The following is a 27,777-nucleotide window of genomic DNA, read 5'->3' on the forward strand; positions in this document are numbered from 1 at the left end:
TTGCTGCTTCTACTAGAAAAATAAAATAACTTCAAATCATCTGCACTGGCAGAATGCATAAACAGAAACTCAGCTCAGAGTGTATTTTAAAATCAGGTAAGAAACTTAAGAGCAGGGGCCAGCTCATCCCTCCTATATTCCTCGGTGCCATAGAAAATACTTGTAGTCATGATGTGGAGGAATTAATTGCTGCTAATACAAAAAAACTCCTGGATTGGCTAAACACTTTGAAAATCTGGACCCACGAAATAACACATGGTATGATCAAATTGGAAGCTTACCAAGAATTACAAATTATGTTCCTATTAGAAGACCGGGCAGGTAGGGATCATGTTGAAATACCTGTTTGTGGGCATTCACAGTGGTTGTTACTTAAGCAGCCTTTAGTCCTTTATATGCTCCAGAGTCTGTGCTGGTTCTTTTTCAAAGTCATCAAGAAATGTCACTGCCCCCTCCGCTGACACCCATGTCAGGACCACCCTCTGGAAGGCGTTAGCAGCGCATCCCATGGAGACACACAGCCCATGGAGAGCCGCCGTGCCCTGGTTCTTCTGTTTGCAATCCTCCCTGTCATCAGATCGGGGATGAGAAGACCTTGCTAAATCCAGCTGTGAGTTAGAGAATGGTATCAGATGCAGCTTGGCAAGGGAACACACAGGAGTTCGGAGGAGGATGTAATAAAATTGCTGTGGCTGAGGCAAATATCCTCATTCCTCTGGTTTGGAACCCACATGGGAACGATTACTTGTGTTGTTGTTTCTAGCAAGTCTTCATAGCAGTGCCCTTTCTGCTTGCACCGAACATTGGCACCTCATCTAATTGATCTGTGTGAGTGTTGTTGTTTTTCTCAATAAAAAATAAACAAAAACGGAACCTCTCTATTAGTACTTAGAGTTATATGTCTGCATTATAAAGGCACCTAGATCTCAGGGATTGCTTTGCCCCACTACTCAAGTATCTTGAAACGGAAGCCCAGAAGTGCCTTTTCAAGCTAAGGAGAGAAGCACATTACAAGCTGGCCTCATTGTGTGAAGGTAGGATGAGGAGAGGACGTGCCCCCACCTCCCGCAGCTGTCATGCCATACTCCAGATTCAGGTGGTTCTGGATATTCACAGCTAGTCTTCAACAGCTGAAGAAATCACGTGTTTACAGGACGCTTTCTCGTACTGTTATTTTCTGTTCGTTTTAAAGGGAATCTGTGTTACAAAAATTTGTTACTACAAATATGGAACACACAGTGCATCGTGTCTTGCACTGACTTACCTTTTTGCAATGGGGAACGAGGAGTGACGTTATACTTACTATAATTGAGCTGTACTGCCATTACAAGGACTGTGTAGCAATGACGTCCTAAAATGGTACAATACGTATTATCTTCCATTGGAAAAGCAAGTCAGGTTAACATATTATTAAGAAAGGAGAAATGGAAATATCTGGGTGGGTGATGGTTTGTTTGTTTTTACTGTGTCTCAAGATTGTCTTCACAGGAATTGCATTTAATAAGATACTGGCCAAGCTGAGGGTGAGGAAGTGGCTAGTGACAGCAGTGTCCCCGCCAGTGACTTCTTACCACTTCATTGCTGAGCTAACTGATACTCGCTGGCAAGTATTTGATCAATATGCTCTCAAAGGACGCGTGAAGAACCCTAAAACGCTCTGGTCAGTTAGCCCCTCACTGGAGGGTAGGTCTGGTTTCATCCTTCGTTTATACAGAAAACATTTCCCGAGTGCCTGCAGGGTGCCGGCCTCTGGCCCAGGTTGTCCGCCAGGTTCAAGATGAGGAAGTATTTGCATTGGGTGTGGGGGAAATCATGTGGGCTAGAATGTACTTGCATGTTCCAAGAGCCCTCCCAGCGGATCCTTGGTTCCTCTCGTTCCCCCCAGCCCCCATAACTTGGAATGCCTCTAAGTTCCACCTGGTACTTATAGGTTTGTACAGATATTTGTATTCTAAATAAGAGCTTTCCATGGTAAGAGTAAAGGGACAGGGCTTTCTTTCCTTTTCCACCATCGTGTCCTTCAAAGGCCACCAGTGAAGTTCTAAGTTATGAACCCGGAGAATGTTTTCTCCTTTCCTCCTCGATTAATATCCTATACAGATTTATCTCAAAAGTTGTGAATTAAATGGTGGAGAATATTCTGTATTCTGTGGCTCCTGCCTCTCCCCCGCTCCACAGCTCTCTCAGCCTCTTGATTCTTTGTAAGGTCAAGACTAGGTTGAGCTTCCTCTTCCTTGTGAAGCAACAGGCTGTAAACTTTCAAGGCCTGAGCACTTGCTTATTTTGGTTTAAAGGAACCTCAGCTCCGGGGCTCCTATTACAGAGTGAAGTGAGGAGAAGTGGGTTAAAGCCTGCCTTTCCCTTTGCTGCTTTTGTTATGATCTGGTTGTTAAGGGTAGAGTGGGGTGAAAATCAGGGCAAGAGTCCATTGAGCCCTTGCGTTGATAACCTTGGCTTTCAGGAGACTTGGGTGTGTGTTTCCAGGACTCTCCCGGAACACCTAATACAAACTGCTGCCCAAGCCGAACCCCGCTGTGACCTTTACAGCAAACCTTGCATTCTGCTGAAAGAGAAGCTGCCACTCTCAACCAGTTCCCAGAGCTCAGCCGCCTCTGGTTCTCTGGCATGTCAGCACTTGTCTTCTGTTTTTTCCATTGCACTGCTCCCCAGCTCAGCCACAGGGGCCTCACCTCTCACAGGATTCGGGTATGTGACCCTGGAGCCCAGGGAGCCTTGCACATAAATCTTCCGGGTCCACCTGCAGTTCGTCTGTCAGCAGCTGCCCCGCTTCTCCGCTGGATGTGCTATTCCCACACACCCTCTCCGTCAATCCCGAGACCTCTGCAAGCCGTTGGAAATTCAGACCAGCACTGTTCTGGCTCTGGGTCTTCATCTATCTTGCCCTGTTTCGTTGCCTGCCATGCCCAGGCTTGGCTCTCCTGGGTGATTTCATGAGCTCAAGCCAATTGTGGATGAGTAGCCACATCACATCTGTGGCCAACTGCCACCAGGGCAAGACTTACTTCAAAGCAGAACTAGACAAGCCCAGAATCTCTGATTGGCTTGAACCAGACATAAGCAATATTCATAGGTTATCTGCCCTTTTCTGGAACTGGAAGCAGATTTCCCAGTATGGCAAATCATAGTATATTGTGCGGGGAGCAAATGAACACAGTAATGAATGCTTTTAAGTATCTTCTAGCTGCTAGGCACTATATTAAATAAAAATGCATAGTGCAGAGTGGTTCCTGACTATGGATTTCATCTAATTATTCTGCTTATTAGCTGAGTGACCTTGGGCAAGTTAATCTATCAGAACCGTCCATAAAAATAGCATATAGTGATTACCAAGGGTTGTGAGGATTAAAAGGCATCATGTAAAGTTGCACTTTCAAAGTGCCTGGTGCATAGTAAGCAATCAGTAAGTTGGTTTGTTGGGGGAAATAGAATCCTTAAAATAAGGAAAGATCAACAGTATGAATCAGGATATGAGTGGCACAGATGGTGAATCCTAGGCAATTATTGAATAAGAGGGTCTAACAAGCCTTCAAAGAGGCTAAAATTGGATTGGTACCGGGAAGAATGAGTAGAACTTAACTAATTCGACCTGGGAGAGTTACATTTTTTGGCATTTTGGGGGAGCTTGTGTAGCAGAAAGAGAATAGAATAGCGATTAGAAGAAGCGGTCTCTGTTTTCTACATTTATTCAGCATGAGTTTGGGCACACCACTGAGCCTCGACTTCCTGATTATAAAAAAACGGGGCTGGAGAATGCCTGCTCTCCCCAGCTCTCAGGTCTAGTAGAAGGGACACTTGAGATGAGTCTTGTAAAATTGCTGATCTGGGAGAGTTCACATTTTTTGGCATTTTGGGGGAGCTTGTGTATCAGAAAGAGAATAGAATAGCAATTAGAAGAAGCGGTCTCTGTTTTCTACATTTATTCAGCATGAGTTTGGGCACACCACTGAGCCTCGACTTCCTGATTATAAAAAAAATGGGGCTGGAGAATGCCTGCTCTCCCCAGCTCTCAGGTCTAGTAGAAGGGACACTTGAGATGAGTCTTGTAAAATTGCTTTAAAATGCTAAAATGCAACCTAAGAGGGAAGTCATTATTGGACCCTTAAGAGTAGAAAGAGGGGATCCCAGAAGACTCCTTAGCTCCCTAAGACTGTCATCATGTGACCTACGTGACAGGGCTGTGGAAGAAGCACTGACAACCCTAGGAAGGTCACAGCCCACTGTTAACACATCCACCCTGACGCCTCTCCAATTGCTGAAAATATTTTCTTGGGATCTCCATCCAGAGGACCTAAATCAGTAGATCAAGTCCTCCAGACAATAGCAACAACTACAATAATAGCAAATAGCAGTTACAACAATAGGAAAGCAACAGCCAGGACCATTTCTTTGGCACTTACCATATGTTCCACATTCTGCTAAATACTTTACAAACCTTTTATGCCTTATTTCTCAAGCAACATCATGAAGCGACTAGTATTATTTCCAGTGTAGAGGCCATTAAGTTGGCTTAGAGAGATAATTTGCCTGGTTCCCTTAGTGAGTAATAGACTAGATTTCACTCAAATGTATTTGACTCCAAAGCTTAAGCCCCCTTTTGCCATTTTGCTGTTCATTCCCACTATCCCCCCAGACCCTGTACCAGGTTTCCTGTGGAGGATTAAGCATGAGGATGAGTTAAATGAATAAAATGGTTACTGCTCAGCCCTGGCTGAGTGGCTCAATTGGTTGGGGTGTTGTCCCATACACCAAAAAGATTGTGGGTTCGATCTGGTCCGGGTGCATTTGGTGGGCAACCGACTGATATTCCTCTTTCATATCTCTCTCTCTCTCTCTCTCTCTCTCTCTCCTCCTCCCCCTTCCTCTCTCTGTACAAATCAATAAACATTACCTTGGGTAAGGATTTAAAAAATGGTTAATGTTCAGGTAGTCCAGGTAGTCCCTCTCCTTTTACGTTTGCCTCTGTTATTGGAAAATGTAGACACCCCATTTCCCTATCAGCAGAACATACACTTTCTAATCATCCCTCTCCTTTTACTTATAGCTCTGTTATTGGAAAATGTAGACACCCCCTTCCCCCCATTTCCCTATCAGCAGAACATACACTTTCTAATCCAGAGACTGGGGTATAACAATAAGAATAATGCCTGTACTTATCCTGGGCTTTATATATTCATTGTTTCATTTGATGATCACAATAAGCTCTTGAAAGGGATATGATTCATATATTACTCATGAAGAAACTGAAGCTAAGGGTAGTCAAAGGACTTGCCCAAATTCCCACCAATAATTCAGAGAACAGTTTGAAATGTTAGAACTACTACTAATAAAAATAGCAAAGGTAGAGCATTTCTTATAGCCCATAGACAGTGTGCAACATGAAACAATAGGATGTTTTCTACTTGAACTTTGGAATGCCATAGTATGTTCAGAGATGTTGAATATTTGTGCTTGCTTACACTTAGAAATATTCTCTATCACAAATATTTAACCAAATCCTGGAACTTGCTGGAAAGCAAAAGGTTTATTCTTGAGTAATAGGGCTGGAATTGAAGGACAGGGGATCAGCTATTAAATTCTTACCATGGCACAAAGGTTTTTGAATGTCAAATGTTAAACTCTTCTGCATTCAGTAGGAATTTTGCTATGAATCTTGGGTCCCCTGGGGTACCTTCCCTGTCTGTGCCTGTCAGCTTCATCATTCTACATTTTAAATAAAACTTTCCCTAACATTCAAAACTCCTCTGGCCCTTCCTTTTAGGAAGCAGACATAAATAAAGTGTGTACTATGCCTTTGCATTTTTGTTTGCTTTTACCTTTTTCTAACGGTATGCCAACCCCACCCCCAATCTTCAGAAGTGTAAAGCTAAGGTAAAAAGAGCTTTAAAAAAAAAAGGGCTCTGGGGAAGTATGCAAATGACAGAACTGTCTATGGGAAAATTAAGGGAAGTGAAATTCAGCAAGAAAGAAATTCATTGATGTTGGGATGAAACGTTGTCACTGGAGATGATGACAAATTAGAATCCGTTCCCATGGGGACCAGTGCAGTACCTACTGATCATTTGACCCATGGCTGGATGGTGGCTAGCCAAAGAATTGACCCAAAAAGATGACAAGATGGTTTTAGTCCCGTTGTCTCATCAGCATTCAGGAACCCCTTAGGGGATGAAAGGAAGAGGATAAAGAAGGATAAAAGATGAAAGCTGAGCTGTGGAAAGAAAAATGTTTTTAATTACACTGAGGAGGATTGTGGGTCCACCTGTAGCTTTTTGTTGAGAACAGCCTTTGTTTTCTCCTGTCTGCAGAGATCATGGCAGGATACGGGCCCAGGATCTGTCTGGCCTCTTGGAAAGGTCTGTGCTGGTAGCCGGTCCCCTTCAGTGTAACGGACACATTCAGGATTTAATCTCTCTGTGGGCTATCTTTCCTCTAATAGAGTCTGTTACGCCTGCCGAGCACCCTGGATTTGCTTGACATGCTAAAAGAGATTGCTTTTAGAGAGAGAGAAAATACCCCGCAGTGGAGCCTGGGTTGAGGTTTCCATAGTGAGTCGCTATCACATGTCTTGTCTGAAGGGCACAGGGAGGTCATCTCAGGCAGTGGGGTCAAGGGAGGCCAGCTCACCCCCTGGGAGTCAAGAGACCCTTAAGCTCCATCTGCCTCAGTTTCTTCACTTGTAAAATGAGAATTATAATTTTATCTCAACACGGTGATGGCAGATAAATCCATTCAGAGGAAAATATTAAATTCTGAAATTCACTTCCCTGAAGGAAAGGAACAGTACATCCACTCCGTTCTCTTTCCGGGCTACCAACAAATGGACAACCCCCCCCCGCCCTGGAGTCATTAGAATGGTTCAAGTTAGTTTGATGTAACTTATACCACAGTAGTCAGGTAATAACAGGTAGGCATTGTTTTGGAGAATACATTCTTTCATATTGGTGGTAGAATTTGGCAGTTCTAAACTTCCTCAATGTCTTGATTTTCATAGGAATTATGAAGAATTCAAAATGAAATAATTTTTTTAAATGTAATTCTTATATAGTATTAAGCCTGTTTATCGCTTATGGTATTCTGCCAAGAATTTCACAGCATTTGTTAAATGGCTTTGAACAGAAATGGGGGAGAAGTTGTCAGTCTGCGTATTACAGAATATTTCATGCTGGTTGAAAGCTCAGGCTCTGAAGTTAGGACACTTCTGGGTCTAGGTCCCAGCTCTACTACTTACTAATTTTGTGACCTTGAGCAAGTCACTTAACCTTCGGTGTCTGCTTCAGGGAAATGGAGCTGTGTACCTTATAGGGTTCTTTGAAGGATTAATTGTTGTATGCATGTACGGTGCTTAAAATAGTGCCCCACGCAGAGTTAGCACTGACTATATTTTTGTAAATACAGCAAGAGGGGGTGTCACAATGTGAAAGCTTAGGGGTTTCTGACAGAGGTGGGGAACCAAGTGGGGAGAGCCTGAGCTTGAGACCATGTGGTCATTGTCATGTGTGTCTGGGTTCTGCATGCCAGGCACTGCCTCCACTGGCGATGAAGAGTGAAGCTTGCAGCCCACCCTAACCGGCAGACATCCTGTAGCTCTGGCCTTGGCTGATGGTGTTAACAGAAGTTCCATTCACACAGTCTGTGATTTGTCATATACTTTATCTCAAGCCACCTTTGCAGCTTCTTTGAAGTTTGGTTTGTCTGGAGCATCATAGCTGAGCAGATGAATACCCAGGCTTTGTAGACCAGACAGTTCTGACTTTGAATAAGTGGGTCCTTTTACTTATTTTGCAGCTTTGGGCCACAAAATAACCTCATTGTTATAAAAATGATAATCCCTACATTATAGGGTCCTTGTGTCTAACATATGGTAAATACCATTCTCCAGCAGCTATTATAATTTTCTGAGGGGCCCTGAAACCTCTTTACAGCGGGTTTCTAACACTCAGACTCTAATCCTGATCATGCTGATGATCTAGATAAGGCCCATGGGTCTGAGCAGCCATGGAATTCTGCCTATTCTAGCTGTGCCACTTACTTGTTGCTGCATAACAAACTGCCCCAAATTTAGTGGCATAAACAATTTTGCCTTTATGTCCATGGATTTTGGGGGGGTGAGGGATTTGGGCCAGGCACGGCAAGGATGGCTTATCTCTGCTCGGTGAGGTCTGGGGCTCCATGAGGAAGGACCGAGGGCGGGGATTATCTGGAGGCTTCCTGACTCATCTCTGGAGCCTGGGCTGGATGACTTGAAGACTTACACAGCGGGAGCTGCCAACCAGGCTCTGAACTGTGGTCTCCGTGTGTCTTGGACCTTTTCACAGCATGGTAGCTGAGAGCATTCTCAGAGATACAGGCAGAAGCGCGCGGCCCTTCCTGAGCTAGCCTTAGAAGTTGCTCCCCTGGTAGAAGCCATCAGAAGCCCACCCAGATTCAAGCAGTGGGAGTAGAAGGAACTAAGACACACTTGTCCACGGAGAGGCGTGTTCAGCCAATTTTGATAAAATTATGGGATTGTGGCTCCTATCTAGGGGACATGTTAGGGCTTCTGACTTTTACATATAGCAAAGCAGGGCACACAGTCTCTATTGCAACTGCTTACCTCTGTGTTGTATAATGGAAGTAGCCATAAGCGATATGTAAACAAATGGATGTGCTTTAAGACTTTACTTACAAACATTGAAATTTGAATGTCAAATAGTTACGTAGCCTAAAATGCCTTTCCTTTTTTAAAGACATTTAAAAATGTAAGTCATTCGCCCAGCCGCCGTGGAGCGGTTGAGCATCAACCTATGAACCAGGGGGTCACAGTTCGATTCCCAGTCAGGGCACATGCCCAGGTTGTGGGCTTGATCCCAGTGCGGGGCGTGTAGGAGGCAGCCAATCAATGATTCTCTTTCATCATTGATGTTTCTATCTCTCTCTTTCCCTCTCCCTTCCTCTCTGAAATCAATAAAAATATATTTATAAATAAATAAATAAACCTGCAAGTCATTCTTAGCTCTTACAAAAACAGGCAGTGCTTAGCTAGATCTGACTTTTTTTAAATTAGAATTTTCCAAATATGTAGAAGAAACACATAGATATTTTTCATGTGTTTGTGAATGTTTCTATGTATGTGAGGGAATGAAATGATTGTGAATTTCATTTTCCCTTTAGAAATGAATCTGTGAAGATATTTGGAATGGCAGTTATTTCAAGTACGCCTTATCTTTAATGATAGACTACACTCTTGATGCTTGCAGGTGGAAAATTCATGACATTTATTTCAGAACATAGAACAGAGAACTTAGTCTTGGAGTTTCCAGAAATACATATTGTTGTATATTTTTTAAGTAAGCACTCCATGTTTTTAAAGAGGCCATTGATCCTTAGACCAAAAAGATAAGGGTGATGAGGACTCTCAGGGGTCAGATATTTTTGACCTTTATTAATTTATTAAATATTTTTGTCTGACTAGAATACCAGGCAGTGTACTAAATGCTGAAGATAAAGAAATGAACAACAACTTATATGTAGTACTTGCCCTTACAGGGCCTACAGTCTAGTGGGGTAACCAGATGTTAAATAGATGATAGCATGAAAGTGTAATATGTGTTATGAGGGGGCAATACAGGGCACCATGAGAATATATATTAGGTTTTAAGCCGGAACTTTTACTCTGCCTGTCCCTCAGCTGCCCATTGAATGTGAGAGGCTAGGAAATAGAGATGGTTACAATAATGCAAACTGCTCTTTAAAAAAACATGTCCACACATCTGTCGATGAGTGGATAGTCCTATAGCTCTGTATTTGGGTTACATTTTAAAGAACTGTAGGCATATGTGATCCCTCTTTCACATTACTTTGAGAAAGGAAAAACAAGGATCAAAGTAGAAATGTGTAAATCTTGAAACTGGTTAGATTTTTTTCCTCCTTAAGGTACCATTTTGGATGGGTGGAGAACTAACCTGGAAAAACAGCCTGGAACTGATTGACTGAATTGCAAAATTGGGATAATTCTTTGATTTTTCACTACATTAGGTTTTCTCAAGTGGGGCGCTATTGCCATTTTGCGTTGTATAATTCTCGGTTATGGGGCTGTCCTGTGCATCATAGCCTCCACCTACTAGATGCCAGTAGCACCCCACCAAGTTGCAACAACCAAAATTGTCTCCAAACTTTGCCACATGTCCCCTAGGGGGGTAAAACCACCAGTGGTCTAAGTTAAGATGGGAAATGAAACTGTTTCTCTACATTTTATTGCAAAGACCCCAGCGAGAAAAAAACATACATTTCTTTTTCATAGTAAGAACTCTAGCTCAGGGAATAGAATTGCAGGTGGAGCTGTTAATTTTTGAGTCACAAAATTCCTCCTTTCAAAATGCTGAAATGAATTTGGACAATCCATGATCAGATTACACATTACACTCGTACATACTCTCGTTAAGTCCAGAAAGTTTTCTAAATGTTGTAGTTTGTGCAGTATTTAGCAAAGCTGAGAGAGAGCCTCAGTTATCGAATTGAAACTTAAAAGTTTCCAAATATCACTGGAACGACATCAGATTTTACAATCGACTTGAAAATAACAAATGAAGATATTTTCAGTTGGCTCCATGTTCTTAGCCTGTAAGCTATTGGATTTGTGTGAGAGGCATGACCCAAAGGAGATGATTAGTTCTCCACTGATAATGAATAGCTCTACAAAACCAATTAGCTATAATTCTCTCAGTCATTTCATTTGGGTAACATTCTGTTTAAGGGGAAGGAAAACAACACTGTTTTCCTTGGAGAGCTGTAATTAAGCTGTGATGTTTGATGGGAACAATGGAGGAAAGAGCAGTATGCGTATCCATTTGCTTTTGTTTTTCCCACATGAAAGTAAATTATGATGAAGTGCTCTGTTCATAGCAATTAAGAAAGACATTTGTCCATTTTAAAGGTGGAACAGACCAAATGAGTGTATTTCTAATTCTACATGTTGTTTTGTATGGTATCTGCATTGCAACACCCCAGGAACTTGCCCTTCACATGGAAGACGGTGTTGGTGACCCCAGAAGTTGTGTAGGCCGAGACCCTAAATGTCATTTTTTTCCTGTTATGTATTTTCCCCCTGAAAAAAAATCTATGTGAATCCAGAACCACATGTGGTAGGGTTTTTCCTTCCAATCATTATTGTTGCTCCATAACTCCCAATGCCCACTGTCATACTGACAACCATAGCAATAAACTTTGTTTTACTTTATCTATCAAGGCATTTCATGGATTGCTGCTGCTCTATTTGAATTTGGACACGTGAAAAGTTCTTAATGCCTTATCCTCTGTTTTAAGACAGAAGATATTCCTTGATTGTTATCTGAGTATCCTTCTGGGCATTTTGCAAGTTTTAATCTCAATGTACACCATGGCATAAGACTTGGATGTGTGTTGTTTTACCTGAAGTTTAATACATGCTGGTTGTGACACACATTAGCTTAATAGAAAAAGTATAGTAGGTTATTGTCTTGGGCTTTCAATTTATTTTGCTCTCTGTCGTCCCACAGCTGGCCAAAAAAATCCGAGAGAAGTTCAACCGTTACTTGGATGTGGTCAACCGGAACAAGCAAGTTGTAGAAGCGTCCTATACGGCTCACCTGACCTCTCCCCTCACTGCGATTCAAGACTGCTGCACTATCCCACCCTCCATGATGGAGTAAGACTTCAACATTTTTTTGTTGTTCTTTAAAGCAGGAATTGAACTGTTTTTCATTGTCTTCAAAATACCTGTGTTTGTGTATTGCAACATGTATAGTATTCCTATCTTAAATAAGTCCTTTACTATTACATAGACAAGTAATCTTTAAAGATTCACTCTTCTATGTAGAGGGAATTCCTGGACTCTCCCTGCTCACCTTTTTGCCATGCTGGAATTCAGGTTCAAAAGTATCAAATATTGTTTGAGTGCAGAGTTGACTAAGTCTGGAAAATTGCAAACATTTTGTCATGCGTCAATTAGTAAGTCATGAATAAGGTCATCTTGCCTGATTTAAGGGAGTGCTTTTCATCTTTGATAAGAGCAGCAAAAATTCCTACTTATTGTAGTGTCAATACCACCTTTAAAACTACCAGGGGAAATGTGGCTTCAGATGATATTGAAACAGAATTAGTATCTGTATGTTGCAGATATTTTTATTGGGCTATGATATTTATATCTGGAAGAGTGTAGGGTTATGTGATGCTGGGAATTGTTTGTGGTGAAAAGAACACTCCTCTAGAGGTACAAAGAACTAAATTTTCAATTTGACTTGGCCTTTAATTGGCTGTGATATTAATCCAGTTACTTAGTGTTTATTTTTATGTGCAGTTTTCTATCAGTGGATAAGAATCTTTATTATACCAATTTCCTGGGCTATTTAGAATGTGTAAAAGGTGTTACCATACTTTAAACACTGTGAGTGGAAATGTTACCATAATTAGCATGTATTACTTCTCTTTTTGCACAATAAATGTTCTTGAGGTTATGCAAAGGATGGATACAATATATTTTTTTAGTGGTTAAATGATGCTTTGTTTCTACAAGCAATTTTTTACTTATAGTTTCTTGGTGGGCTACATTGGTAGCAGGGCATCCCTAAGATATTTTATTTCTTCATCTATGTAATATTATCATGAGCCTTCTCTCTGGCTTTTTCCCTGTCTGTGGCCCAAAGCAGCTCACATTAGTTATTTACTAAATTAACTGGAAAGTGTATACAGTTTGGAACGAGACTACCTGGATATAAATCCTACCTACAGCACATATTACTCAGATGATCTTGTGTATTTGATGTCTTTGAGCCACCCTGTCTTCATCTCTAGAATGGGAACAATAATGAGTACTTCACAGGACGGCGTGAACATTCAGTGAAGTCAATGTGAAAATACTTTGTAAACTGTAGTGTTCTGAACACATACTAGTCACGATACTTATATGCGCCCATTGCATAGTGAACATTTTATTTTTTGCTTACTGGGTTTAATCAAAGGAGATGCCCATATTTATAATTGACATCAGTAACAATGTTTTTTGACAAATTTATCTCTTACCTAAAAATAAATTTAGGGTCCAGTAGGTTTTGAACTAAAAAAAAAGTCACTTTTAAGACTTAGAGAAAAGATAATATAGTAAGGGAGAAGCCCTTAGATCTAGAATTATACTTAACCAGTGATTCTTAGTCACCAGAGGTGATTTTTTTTGTTTCCTCCCTCAAGGGACACTTGGCAATGTTTGGAATCATGTTCAGTTAGTTGTCATGGTTGGAAGATGGGGATAGTTGCTACTGGCATCTAGTGACTGGAAGCCAGGGATGTTGCTCACACCCTATAATGCACAAGATAGCCCCCCAAAACAGAGACTTGTCTGGCTCAAGACATCATTGGTGCAGAGGTTGAAAAACCCTGGTTTAGAAGATTAGAGAGATCTTTATGGTTTCCTAAGTGGTCCTATTGCTGTAGATGAAACAAAAAGCTTAAATAGACTGGTGTCGACTGGTGAATATGTCTCATTTCTATTACTTGCATGTGTCCACTAGTAAGTCATGAGTAAATGTTTCCTGAATTTCTATTAATGTTTCCTTTAATGTAGAACTTAAACATATCATGCATTGTTGGTGGTGAGTCTGCCTCCCCTGCTGTTCTGGGCGGGAATTACACCTCATCCATTTTGACCCCCGCACCTGCCAGTTGGGTTTAATTACTATTGGTTGGAATCAGAATTGATTTGAATATGGGGATGAGTAAGGGGATGTCCACTCGAAAGAAATTCAAAAATAATTGGGTGAGGGGCAAATGCTGAACATAATTTGTAGTTAAGACAAAATGTGACACAGCAGAGGTTGACACAGCTGTGGTTCCTCGAAGCAGAGAAATATACCAGGTGAATGGCATCACAAAAGACTAGACACTTTAGAAGTATGCTTTGTATTTGATCTGGTCATTTGGAGGAATAGCACAGAAAATAATCAGACATGTTTATAAAGATAAACGTGTAAAGAAGGTCATTGTAGTGCCATTTAGAATAGAGAATATTGTAAAGACCCAACATTTCTAACAATAGGGGATTCGATAAGGCAGTTGTATCATATTAAAGTGAGAAGATAAAATACAACCATGCTGTAGAAGAGTATTTGCTTACTTGTGAAAATGACCATACATGCATACAAGCACATTCATAATACACATACATGCACACATTAAAAGTTTGGGAGGAGTTACACCAATATGTTTTGGGTAAAGACAGTGATTTCCATTTTGCATATGCTGAGATAAGGGTCAAGGTCTGAGATGGCCATCCAGATGTTTGGTAAAACCCAGTGGTCTACCCTTAGTGCATACAGTAAAACATAAAATGTAGTTTCTACCCCCCAGGAATTTTTCATTTAGTGAAGTTAACATCCAGGAGACCTTAAGTGAACTCCTACCAGGATACATGCTGAGCAAACAAGTTAGTGTGCAAGGCTGTTCCTCCTTCAGAGGTTGGGCTTCTGCATTGGATGTTGAATGGGGACTTTGTAGAGCTCTGATGCAATCTTCTCTCCTCACTAGTGATTGACAGAACTGAGAACTGCCATTTGGGATGAATCTTGTAAAACCAGAACCGTTCTGACTCTAAAGTTGAGTACTCAGAAGATGTACAGATGAGCGAGAGACTGGTCCCCTCTGGTGGAATGTTAGGGAGATATCTGATAAAACCTGTGTGCCCCAGAACTGGCAAGTCGTGGCTCCCTTTGTCTTAACTGAGTCTCCTTGGCTGTGCATTGAGCTCACTTTCTAGGGACATGGGTGTAGGAATTTTTGGAGTGAACTCTCAAATGACGCTTTTCTAGTCATTGGCTTAAGCAATAACACTTTCTAAAATTACATACTCTGCCACCTTTTTAATGAAGATTCAAAGTGGAAAGAGTTATAGTAAGTGAAGGAGGGTAAGCATGCTTAGCTGCTTTTGTTCCAGTCCCTCATAAAACAGTTTTATCTGCATTTTATAACTTTTGTGGTATTCTACTGACCACATTTTCAGTCCTTTCTTTCCTATTTCCAATCCCTCTGAAAATGTCTACATTTTTAATCGTAGGATTTCACGTTGGAGTTCAGTGCGGAAAGGAAGGCTCCCAGTCTTTGGAAGCAATATAAGGACATGACTAAAAGTAATTTTTTTTAAATGGCAGGCACATTTGGTTTTGAGTTATACCTCTTTCACTCATAGTTGACCTTGGGAAGTCACTTCATTCTAAGCTTCAGTTTCCTTATCATTGAGCTAGTACCTGTCTTTCAGGGTTATCTCCTTATCAGTGAGATGAAAAGAATGATAATACCTACCTCATCCGGAGATGTTTTTAGGTTATAACTTTTAAATTTGATAATTACGTATTTCAATATTATCTTCTATGTCAAGGGATATACTGGTTTTTTTTCTCTTATGGCAATAACACAAGTTTCTTCTTAAAAAATAAATATAACTGAATTTAAAAAGTGAGTTAAGTTAAATAAAAATATTAAGTGAATGTGACCAAAAGTTTGTAGGTGATAGATATGATAATGATGGAAGTTTATGAAAAATGGACTCAAGGTTGTTGCTAAAGCCCTTCCAATATCTGGCCACATGCACAAATGTTAAAACAGCTATTACAATAAATATAAGCAGTTTGACTTGAGATGAAGGAGCTTCAGTCTTAGACCTGGATCTTGCCCATTTTTATATAGGGGCCCTATAAGCATTTTTTAAAACTCAGCGTTGGCCCAGTGGCACTCTACCTACTTGTCACTAACATTTTACGTGCCTGTGGCCTATTGACTTTGATTCTTTTTAAATGTATTAAAGATAAGCAGATACTAGGGGAGAAAACGTTCACCCTTTGTTTGGCCCTATAATTTCATTTATACTGAATTATAGTCAATATTTGGTTTTCCTCTCTAAGGCTTAATAATGCATATTTTTAAAAATAAATTCCCACCCTGGCTGCATGGCTCAGTTGATTGGAGCATTGTCCTGTACACCAAAAAGGTTGTGGGTTCAATTCCCAGTCAAGACACATACCTAGGTTGTGGGTTTGATCCCTGTCAGGGTGCGTATGGGAGGGCAACCTATCAATGTTTCTCCCTCACATTGATGTTTTTCTCTCCCCCCTACCCTCTCTCTCTCAAATCAATATACATACCCTTAGGTGAGGAAATAAATAAATAAATGAATGAATAAATACTAAATAAATACCCAATGCTGAGGAGAGAGAGGCTGTAAAGCATTCTATTACAGAGCATTCTGCAGATTACACTTTGTTTATACTTTGATGACAACAGAGAGAACCTACAAAGCAGCCGAAAATTTGATTTTTTTTAGACACTTTGGATACTTTCCTTCTCAAATTAGTCAGCTCTTAAAGTTCTTATGCAGGAGCCCAGAAGTGAATTATTTTGTACAGGACCCTGCATGATGATTAGGCACTCCATCGTTATTTGTTGAAGGAATTCTCTGAAGAATTAACATTCTCAATATGGAAAAAAACACATAGGCTAAGCTAAGCCTTAATCTAAGACAAACTCATTATTATTGCTATCACTTAAAATAACCTAATTTTGAAAAAAAAGTTCATATAATTGTGTAATTTAATTAACAGCTCCCTGTGTGTTGTGTTGGGTCAAGGGATGAGGGCCCATGAGATCTGGGCTCTCCCACAAGAAGTGCAGACACCCAAACACATAATCACACTCACGGCCTGTATCTAGCCTACAGATGTGTTTCTTTTGGCCCCATAAGATGTTTTAAAGGTTTTTAAACTTGTAAGATTTAAAACCTGTTGCCAACATTTAAACTTTGGAAGGTTACACATGTTAAAAATCCAAATTTCTGTCTTCTCTCAACATAGAAGATTTGGCAATGGTGTGTCCGCATTTCCTCTGGGCAACAGCTTCTGTGAAGAGCAGCTCCCCTTGGAAGACATTCTTCCATTCACCATGGTTCCCACAGTCCATATTGCATCATGTCCAACCCATGCCCCAGACTGTCATTGCCTGCTCAGCCCACATTGTTGCATGTGAGTTTGCAACTCATGATCTAAAAAGACTATTTAATGTTAATAAACTTAACTTAAGGAAATGTCTTGTCCATGGGCATTTCCTTCTTTGCCTACTTAAGCATGCATTCGCACTCTTTCACATTTAAAGAATATAGCTCCTTTATGCACGCACTAAGAATATCTACTTCAGAAACCTGGCTTGCCACAGGCATGGGGCTCTGCTGTGTGCACCTGAAGCTATTGTTTAGTTGTCAGGCCCTGCCAATCCTTGGCCTTTTACATATACCAATCAATTTTATTTGCCACATCTCTTAACCCAATCTCTTCTATAGATGATCCTGCCTGTTGGCCTTTTATTTATTTTTTTATGTCAATCTTTAAGAACTGAACAATGGAGAGGGTGAACTAGGGAGGGAATACTGGGAAGATGCACTTAGATTTTCTTTTTTATGTTTCCAAGTGGATTCACCTCACTCAGTTAATGTTTGTTAATTAGTTAATGGTACAAATTGGCATAAAGGCATCTAGACTAGGGTTGAGATGACAAAGTGAACTCTGATGGAGCTAGAGTATGTAAGCAACTTGTTTCCAAAGCTCTCTGAAGCCATCCACCTGGCGGTAGCTCTATAGTGACTTCTCATATTCACCAGGGAAGATTTTAAAAGCTTCCCTAGTTCCAAAAAATGCAGAAACTTTGGAACTGTTGTGAAATTGGATCCCTGCTATTTTACTAGTTGCTTTTTTAGTTGGGGCATGCACTGAGATTGATATAGTCACTGGGGAAAGCCAGTAGGACTCATCTCATTTTCTGAGAAGCCAAATTTAATGCATCCCCAGCTGGTGCCCATTAGAACTATATGATTCAGGAGTCGGGTCTTATCAGTTGACCTGTTGCGGGTATTGTGCTGTAAGCAAAGCAAACTAGCATGGGTTCTGATGAAGAACACAGGCTCCTGGTTACAATTCCCATAAGTAGCCACTGTTATAACTCTCTGTATTACTCAGGGTTCTCCAAAGCAATAAAACCAATATGGTGAGAGAAAGATTTATTGTAAGGAATTGGCTCACGTGATTGTAGAGATGTAAGTCCAAAATCTGCAAGGTAGCCCAGCAGGCTGAAGACTCAAGAAAGAGTTGCAATTTCAGTCTGATGGCAGAATTCCTTACTTGGAGAAGATCAGTCTTCGTCCTGTTAGATCTTGCTACTAATTGGATGAGTCCCACCCACAAGTCCACTAATTTAAATGTTGATCTCATCCCCCAAATCCTTCACTGAAACATCCCAGAATAGTATTTGACCAAATATCTGGGTACCATGGCCCACGCAAATTAACACATAAAATTAACCATCACACCCTCCCCCCTCAAAGAAAGGATGGAAAATTGGGCTGGAAAACCTACCATTGAAGTTAAATTTTTATTTACCCTTATATTTATACTGGAGGATGTTAGACTCTTATTCCTTGGAGCTTTCCAAGTTGGAGACATCTACTCCCTGATTTCAAACTATATTACAAAGCTCTAGTAATCAAAACAGTGTGGTTTTGGGAATAAACAAACAAAAAACCAGAGACATAGATCAATGGAACAGAATAGAGAACCCAGAAATAAACTCATACATACATGGTCAGTTACTTTATGACAAAGGAGCCAAGAATATACAATGGGGAAGGAACAGTCTCTTAAATAAATTGTGTTGGAAAATTAGACCACTATTTTACACTATACACATAGAAAAAACTTAAAATGGATTAGATACTTGAATGTAACACCTGAAACCATAAGATTCCCAGAAGAAAACATTAGGCAGTAAGCTACTTGACATCAGTCTTGGCCAAGATTTTCTGGATCCAACTCCAAAAGCAAAAAATAAACAAGTGGGACCACTTTAAACTGAAAAGCTTCTGCACAACAAAGGAAATCATCAACAAAATGAAAAAACAACCTACTGAGTGGGAGAAAATATTTGCAAGTCATGTATCTGATAAGGGGTTAATATCCAAAATATATAAGGAATCCATACAACTCAATAGCAATAAAACAAATCTGATTTAAAAATGGGCAGAGGATCTGAGTAGACATATTTACAGAGATATACAAACGACCATCAAGTACATGAAAAGATGATCAACATCACTAATCATTAGAGAAATGCAAATCAAAACCACAACAAGATACCATCTCTTAGAATGGCCAACACCAAGAAGAAAAGAATAACAAGTGTTGATGAGAATGTGGAGAAAACAGAACTCATTGGTGGTGGAGATATAATTGGTACAGCCACTATGGAAACAATATGGAGATTCCTTGAAAAATTAGAACCACCATATAATCCAGCAATTCCACTTTGAGTATTTATTTGAAGGAAAGAAAAACACTAACTGGAAAAGATATCTGCACCCTCATGTATTGCAGCATTATTTACAATAGTCAAACTATGGGGACAACCCAAATGTCCATCAAGGGATGAATGGATAAAGACATAGCAATATATCTATACAAAATGGGATATTATTCAGCCATAAAAAAAGAGTATAAATCTTGTCATTTGCACCAATATGGTTGGACTTTGAGGGCATTGTGCTAAGTAAAATAAGTCAGACAGAAAGAAAAATATACCATGTGATCTCACTTATATGTGGAAATCTTAAAACAAAAACAAAAACAAAAACTAGCTCATAGATACAAAGAACAAGTTGGTGAGGGTGAGGGGCCAGAAGAATGGGTGAAGGGGGTCAAAAGGTACAAACTGCCATTTACAAAATAAATATGACATGGGGGCACAATGTATAGCATGGTGACTATAATTAATACCATATTGTATATTTCAAAGTTGCTGAGAGAGTGAATCTTAAAGTCCTCATCAGAAGAAAACAAAATTGTGTTACTATGTAGAGTGACAGATGTTGCCTAGACTAACTGTAGTGAACATTTTACAACATATACAAATGTCTAGTCATTATGTTGTATACCTGAAACTATGTTAATTATACCTCAATTTAGAAAAAAAAAAAGAGTTAATGCTCATGATAATGGGCTACCTGGAAAGGAATCTTGGCATTTGAGTAAATTTTTTCCATGTAAATTGGTTGCATTTTTTTGTGTCATGATGTAGATGTGCAAATTTCTATAGTCACGTTTCAAGTTCTTTAAGTATTATCAACATCATTGGAACCAGAAATAAGTTACTTAGAGAGTTGTTTTTAATTTTGTGATTAACTTCTTGACCCATAATGTTCAAATTCCTGTGCTAAGCTCTTCTCAGGGATTTAGCTTCAGGTCAGGTTTTTGTGTTCGGTTTTGTTTTTTCTTTTCTAATTCAAACTCAAACATGAACTTTTTTTCATTTTAAGAAAAGACAAGCTTCTTTAAATTTTTTTCTTAAATCATCACTCGAGGATATGTTTACTGATTTTTAGAGAGAGTGATCAGTTGCTTCTCTTATGTGCCCCAACTAGGGATTGAACCCGCAACCTAGGTATGTGCCCTGAATTGAACTCACAACCTTTTGGTATACTGGACTTTGCCCCAAAAAACTGAGCCCCCCGGCCAGGGGCCGATTTTTTTTTTTTTTTCCTCCTCTTTTAAATCAGCTCAGTCTCTACCATGGTGGAAAGAATTACCTTAAGCAGTAAAGACAATTTTCCTCTCTGTGTAAGTTCAGCTGTGATGCAGATTTTATCACAGTAATATAGTACTAAAACGGAGTGGGCCTCTGCTGTGCCACTTTGCTGTGGAAAACCCACTTAACCCTTTTCATCCTCGGTTTCCTCAATGATAACATGAGCAGTTTGAAGTATACTCCAGAGACCCAGCTCTCAGGAGTCATTAATTTCCCTCAGCCTTCTTAGGAGGTTTGTTCTTAACCAGAGCCATTTGCCATTAGAGGCATCTTTTCCTACTGCCCAAAAGTGGGCATTCTGAAGTTCATGGGGAAATTTGTTTTCTTCCTCCCTTCCTTCCTCTCTCTCTCTCTCTCTCTCTCTCTCTCTCTCTCTCAGTTATCTGGTTGAGGGGGGAGAGGGAGATATTATTCAGCAAGGCCAACAGATGTTAACTCACTCACTCATTCATTCATTTAAAAATAATCTTTTGTGGAATGGTCTATGGGAGAAGCATTTCAGCTGAGTGTTGAAGTAGAAAAAGGATTTGAAAGTATGCAGGTATGAAAGAAGTGATTTCCAGGAAGGTCAATATGAAGAAAACTCCATGGCTGGAAATGGCCGCTTGCACTGAAGTGGACATTAGAAGTCTGGAGCAAGTGATAGAAGAGGCAGCTGAGAAGTTGGGTTTATATCATATCAAAGAGACTCCCAAATGCTAGACTGAAGACTCTGAACTTTATTCAGGAGACTTTAGGCCCTGTAAAGGAAGTTGAGGACAATGTCCTTCTCTTGCTACTTTATCTTTACTCTCTGACTAATAGTAGATACCAAATAAATATTGGTTTCTTGAATGGGATAATTAATTTAAGATTTTTGAGAAAGGGAATGAAATGATGACACATGAGGTTTTATGGGATTTTACTTGTCAGCCATGTAATGACTGAAGGCCTGAACTTGGCTGTTGGCACCCACTCTGTTGGGTGTTGGAAGAGGGAGGAATCGAAGGTGTCTGAGGTTAATTCTGGGTAACAGCGAGAGTGCTTGATACCAGGCTCTAAGGCAGTGGTTCTCAACCTTCCTAATGCCGCGACCCTTTAATACAGTTCCTCATGTTGTGGTGACCCCCAACCATAAAATTATTTTCGTTGTTACTTCATAACTGTAATTTTGCTACTGTTATGAATCATAATGTAAATATCTGATATGCAGGATGTATCTAGGCGACCCCTGTGAAAGGGTCGTTCGACCCCCAAAGGGGTCGTGACCCACAGGTTGAGAACCACTGCTCTAAGGCGTATTTTCACGTTGTGTGTTCTCTCATCCTTCTTAGTTACACTTGAGTTCAGGGACCCTGTTAGATTTAACTTTGTATTCACTATCTTGCTTGAACAGGTCCTTGATAAATATTTACTGAAGGAGTTACTCTGTGGTAGCAAACCTGATTTTTGTCTTTAGTTTTTGAGGACTGGTGGTGATGATGATGTCAGAATTTCTGAGCTACTTTATCTGTAGGCAGAAATTCAAGTACTTTCATGCCAATTCATAATAGTTGTTTTCATCTGACTATTATTCTATTGTTACAAGCCCTGATATGAAACAAGTTGATATTAACTTAGGCATCACAGTTATCAGCTATATTTTATCATTAATATTAATGGATATGAATAGTTATTATGATATATTCATAATTGATTGTATGTAGGATGAACTTAAAGACACAAAATTTCCAAATACTTATATATAGTAGTTTCCCTTCATTCACAGGGGATATGGTCCAAGACCCCAGTGGTAGCCTGAAACCAAGGAATTACTGAGCCCTGTAATATACTATGTTTTTGCCTATACATACATACTTATGATAAAGTTTATTATCCTATATAATAAAAGCCTAATATGCTAAGTGTCCAACCGTTCGTTCGACCATTTGACCAGTCGCTATGATGTTCACTGACCACCAGGGTGCAGATGCTCCGACTGGTAGGTTAGCTTGCTACTGGGGTCCAGCTGATCAGGACTGGGCAAGACATGCCAGACACACCCTGGAGCCAACCTCCCACGATCCCTCCCCAGCCTCTAAAATGTTTCTTCTAATTAATTTTCTTTCAATGTGCACGAATCCGTGCACCGGGCCTCTAGTTTATCATAAGGCACACTAAGAAATTAACAATAACAATTAATAATAAAATGGAACAATTATAACAGTATCCTGTAATAAAGTTTTGTGAACATGGTCACTTGTTTTAGGGGATCCCTTGCTGAAGTCTTTGTATAGTCTCAATGCTTTCTGGTGCAACACATCGCTATCAATCAGAACACATTTTTCATTCATATCTTCCACCCACAAATTTGATGCCTTGTTTTTAAATTTAAATTTTATTATAATGTGAATTATACTGATTGATTTTCTTTTTTTAAATTTATTTTTATTATTGAAAATATTACAGATATCCCCTTTTGTCCCGTGACCAACCTCGACCTTGCCCTCCCCAGGCCTTCACCGAACTATTGTCTGTGTCCATGGGCTATGCATAGATGCTTATAAGTTCTTTGGTTAATCTCTTCCTTCCCCTCCCCTTCTGAGATTCATCAGTCTGTTGCATGTTTCTGTGTCTCTGGATCTATTAATGCCTTTTCCATCTTAACTAAGCATTTATTATGTACTGTGTTGTAACTTTGGCAGTTTGAGGTACGATAGCAAAACTAGCATGAATTTCTTTTTCCTTCTTCACAATTTCAAGATAAGAGATTCATTCTTACTGTAGATCTTAGCAACCTCAGCATACAATTTTTTTTTCTTTCCTTAAGTAAAAAACGTGCACTTTTTCACTTAAAGGAAGCACTTTACAGCTTCTCTTTGGCATATCCAAACTGCCAGCATCATTACTCCTGTGCTTGGGCCATTGTTTTGAACAACACTGCCATTCTGTGATGGTTGGTCTAATAACCAACATGGATACTAAGTGACTAAGGAACGGGGAGCGTATCCAGCATGGATATACTGGACAAAGGGATGCTTTGTGGTCTTGGGGCAAAGGAGCAAGAAGGCATGAGATTTCATCATGGTCTTCTCAAAGGCATGCAATTTAACACTTATGATTGTTTGTTCCTGGCATTTTTCATTTAATATTTTCAGACCACAGTTGACCACAGGTAATGGAAACTGTGGAAAGCGGAACTGCGGATAGGAGGGACCCCTCTATGTCACTTTCAACTCAACTTGTCTGTATCATGTTCAAGGGAGTTAATGTACGAGACCTTGTACCAGATACTGTCTGATGACAAAGATGACTAACACACTCTGTAGAAGCCCATAGGACATGTAGAATAAGCTAAGGCAGGTTTAGCCAAGAGACTAGCCAAGCGTCAGGAAAGGAATCCAGCGACTCCTCTAAAGAAGAAAGGTTATGAACACAGGCTTCTTAGGCTCTGGCAGTTGCAGCCTTGAAGAGTGGAACTTCTGCAGATAGATCTGGGGGAAGGATGCTTCTAACCAGAAAACATTGAGTGTGGTGAGGTGGAAGACACACAGCTAGTGCGGTGGATAAGAGGTGTCCTGTGGTGGGCTCAAAGTCCTTGGTCACATGGACAAACTTCTCGAATTAAGCAGTAGGTTTTAAAGCAAGGTCTGCGGTCCTGTCTGCGATTTGGGCAGATTAATTATTTGGCAAGTGAAAGACAAATTGTGGTGCAAAGGCATGTTGCTTGTCAAATTGGGCCATCCTAGTAATCCAGGAGAAAAGTAGTGACACTTGAAGGAAGGATTGTAGGGAGGCAGAAGCTGTCAGGGTGGTGGTGGGTTACATGGAATCTGCCAACTCGTTATTTTTTGTTTTGTTTTGTTTTTAAATATATTTTATTGATTTCAGAGAGGAAGAGAGATAGAAACATCAATGATGAGAGAGAATCATTGATCGGCTGTCTCCTGCACGCCCCATACTGGGGATCGAGCCCGCAACCCGGGCATGTGCCCTGGACCAGCATCGAACCCGGGACCCTTCAGTCCGCAGGCTGACGCTCTATCCACTGAGCCAAACCAGCTAGGGCCCAACTCGTTTTTATTGGAGACTTGGATGGGGTGGGAGATTTTAAAAGATGGTTCTAAATTTTAAATTGTGCATCTCAGGATACAAAAGAGTAAAAATCAGAACAAAAGGAGATTTTTAAGAGGAAGATGATGAATTTGGTATAACCATCTAGTTTTAATTTTGAATTGCACGTGGATCATTTTTGGGTGGGAGGTGTCTGGCAAACAGTTGAGATTAGCCTGTTGTATTATTTTTATTCCACAAATATTTTCACCCCCATAATCATGTTATGTGCATGGCAGTTCAGGAGCAAGGGCAAAGTGGAAATGTATAGTTTTAATGTGCTAATGCACAAATGAGTTTTGTATAAAATCATATTTCCAGACATAACAGCTGACCCACATGTAGGCAACTCCTATTTTTTCCCAGTGCTATTTTAAGGTAGTGCACATGGGAAAAAAGCTGTAAGATGTTTAACCCTAGATACAGTTTATTTCTTATTACTGTTCTCATGAAAAATACAACTTTGTGATTTAGCCAGGTGCTTTGCACTTAGGATACTTGTTCTTTTGTTCTTTTAATGTCACAAGGTCAAATAATAAGACAAGCTTAGTTCTTGACAACTGAGCTTAATTTTATTTCTGGTCCCATTCTTTCCCCAGAAAGATGTGTTTTGTGTTTTTGCCCTTCCAGGACTATAACGTAAATCTTAGCTTTTCAAGTCATTCTCCCTGCTTTATCTCAAACTTCCACCTCCAGTCCTTTTAGAAATTATTATTACCTGCAGGCATGCAGAATGTTACAGGTACAGTCTTTATGGCTATTGCTGCCCAAAGGACTTGAGTTGAGCTCAGAACTCAACAAAGATTTTTGCAGAATGCTTACATTACAGAGGACCCACTCCGTTACATTATTTAACGTATGTAAAAGAGTTACATATGTTTATACTTCAGTGAAATATTTTCTTGGGCTTTTACTTCTGTAAACATTATTTTACTTACTTTAGATCCTCTCAACAGCGGTGGTAGGGTAGATACTGTCCTCTCTCCACCCCCGCCCCTAATTTGCTCAGAGAAGTTGTGCTAGGGCTCAGGGGAACTTAGTTTGGAATCAGGGTTTCCTGAATACAAATAATTTTCTTTTCATGATAAAGTATTTTGGCCAGTGGTAAAATTGGAATGGCTTATCTGGCCCTTGAAACACCAAACTATATATTCCTTTCTTTGAAATTTACTTGAGGCTGTTGTATGACCCTCTGAAATGTCTAAATGGGCTGAATATAATGCCCCCATAGTCTGGTTAGTTGGTTTCTCAGCCTTAAAAACATGTTCCTGCAGCAGTTTGTGCCACTTACGTGTGTGTGTGCGCGTGCACATGTGTGTGTGTAGATATCTTTACCTTTAGAACTGCTGATGAGCATCGTCACAGTGGAAAGCACCTGCACTTGGGTCTGCTGACAGTCCTGCTTTCTGAATTTTCCTTGTGTGACCTTCACTGAAGCAAGGACGGGAGACCTGCCACTCTGCTTAGAATACTGAATTTCACCAGTGGCCTTTTATGGATTTAAAAAAGAGATGGTCCTCTGATTTTCTTCATTCTTTCCTCCCTTGTTTCCTCTCTCCTTTCCTCCCTCCCTCCCTCCCTCCCCTCCTTCCTTCTTTCCCTCCTTTCTTCCTTCATTTCTCCTTCCCTCCCTCCCTGTCTTCCTCCCTTCCTTCCATCTTTCCTCCCTCCCTCCCTCCTTCTCTCTCTCACACCCTCCCTCTCTTCCTGAAAACCTGGTTTCTGAAAGAAATTGCCAGCCTTAAGAAATAGACTCGATTTCAACAGAGGACCAGAAACTTCCTTTGAGATTTTGAAGCGTTTTCTTGGGCAGAAAATCAGTGTTTTCAAAGAAGACCAAGACTTCAAAAAGCATTCTGTCTATAATGTCTCCCAGGGGACATGGCTTGTTTGGTATGATGGTGTACAATTCTATCTTCAGACTCACAGCTTTATTAACTTCTTACTATTGGGTCAGTAATTTCTTTTGAGGACCCATTAGCCACAAATACTCCCTGTCTATGTGTCATGTTTCTTCTGTGGAACAGGACGATTTGGACAGGCCTCTCCCCTCAATGCGTATGTGCCCGAGAGAGTGAGCCAGCCCATCTTCAAGGTCATCTGCTACCTCTGAGGTGGTTTGTGCTTCTCCTTGATGTCTGTGTCCTTCCACTCACAGCTGTCTGCCGTTTACTAACTACGCGGTGTGCCTGCATCTACAGTTTCTGCTCTCTAGTCCTAGAAAGCCACGTCTCTTGGGTTCTCTGCATGTATTCATTCAGCAGACACGTACTAAACGTGTGCACCTTACAGGGCTGTGCCCTGGAGATCCCCACAGGAAAGTATCTCTCTGTGTATTAACTAGCGAGGGGGAACGTATATAAATAAACAGCTGCAAAGTGTGTGAAGTCCTTTGTAGAGGTCAAGTGACAGGATGGACAAGGGCTATGGAAGAATACAAAGGGAGCCCGGGGGTCCCACCCCCACGAGGCTGCTGTCCACCTTCCTGTTCTCCCCTTTATCTTTCCAGATACCCTTCTTTCTTTTTTTGCATGCACCCTGCCCCAACCGGGTGATGAGGAAGATACAGATAAATATAAATGCTTAATGGGGTTTTGGATCCAGCTCCACTCCCCCTGGATGTCACCTCTGCAGTCTCCCAAGCATGTGTGAGAAAGCGGATTAAGTGGATAATAGTTGTTGGACTCTGGACTCTCCATGATCTGTGGTGTGTGTGTGGGGGGGGGGGGGGGGGGGGGGGGTGGAGAGGGGGAAGACTGAGAAAAAGAAATATGGCTGGTTTGTATGATACTTTGACTGTAATGGAGAGAGAGATGCTTTATTGCTCCGAAAGCCCTACCTTCCAAGGGCATTTGAAAGCAGCCCTTGTGTCTACTCTGGCGGAGTTGGAGTCGCTGAACCCTGAAGGTTTAATCCTTATTACTGATAAGAACAAAAAGAATGTGACTTATCTCTCCCATCTCTGCAGAGATGGAAGGAAACACCATTTCTTGGGACACGATTACGCGTTATTTGACAGCTTTTGAGTTTGTCCATTAATTTAGGTGTTTGAGTGAGTAAACGCAGTTG

At 40.5% G+C, this 27,777-nt stretch overlaps 1 protein-coding gene across 1 annotated transcript in view; it reads left to right on the plus strand.

Moving 5' to 3' along the window:
* The window catches only part of CACHD1 (cache domain containing 1), a gene marked incomplete at its 5' end in the record, with an annotated part of 228,885 nt that overhangs the window by 106,216 nt on the left and 94,892 nt on the right, over positions 1–27,777 (plus strand). The window contains one exon of the mRNA XM_005868055.2: positions 11,532–11,680. Coding sequence (XP_005868117.1) covers positions 11,532–11,680 — 149 coding nt within the window. The remainder of the gene's footprint in view (positions 1–11,531; positions 11,681–27,777) is intronic.

The sequence above is a fragment of the Myotis brandtii genome, unplaced genomic scaffold (assembly GCF_000412655.1).
Source record: "Myotis brandtii unplaced genomic scaffold, ASM41265v1 scaffold26, whole genome shotgun sequence".
Lineage (NCBI taxonomy): Eukaryota > Metazoa > Chordata > Mammalia > Chiroptera > Vespertilionidae > Myotis > Myotis brandtii.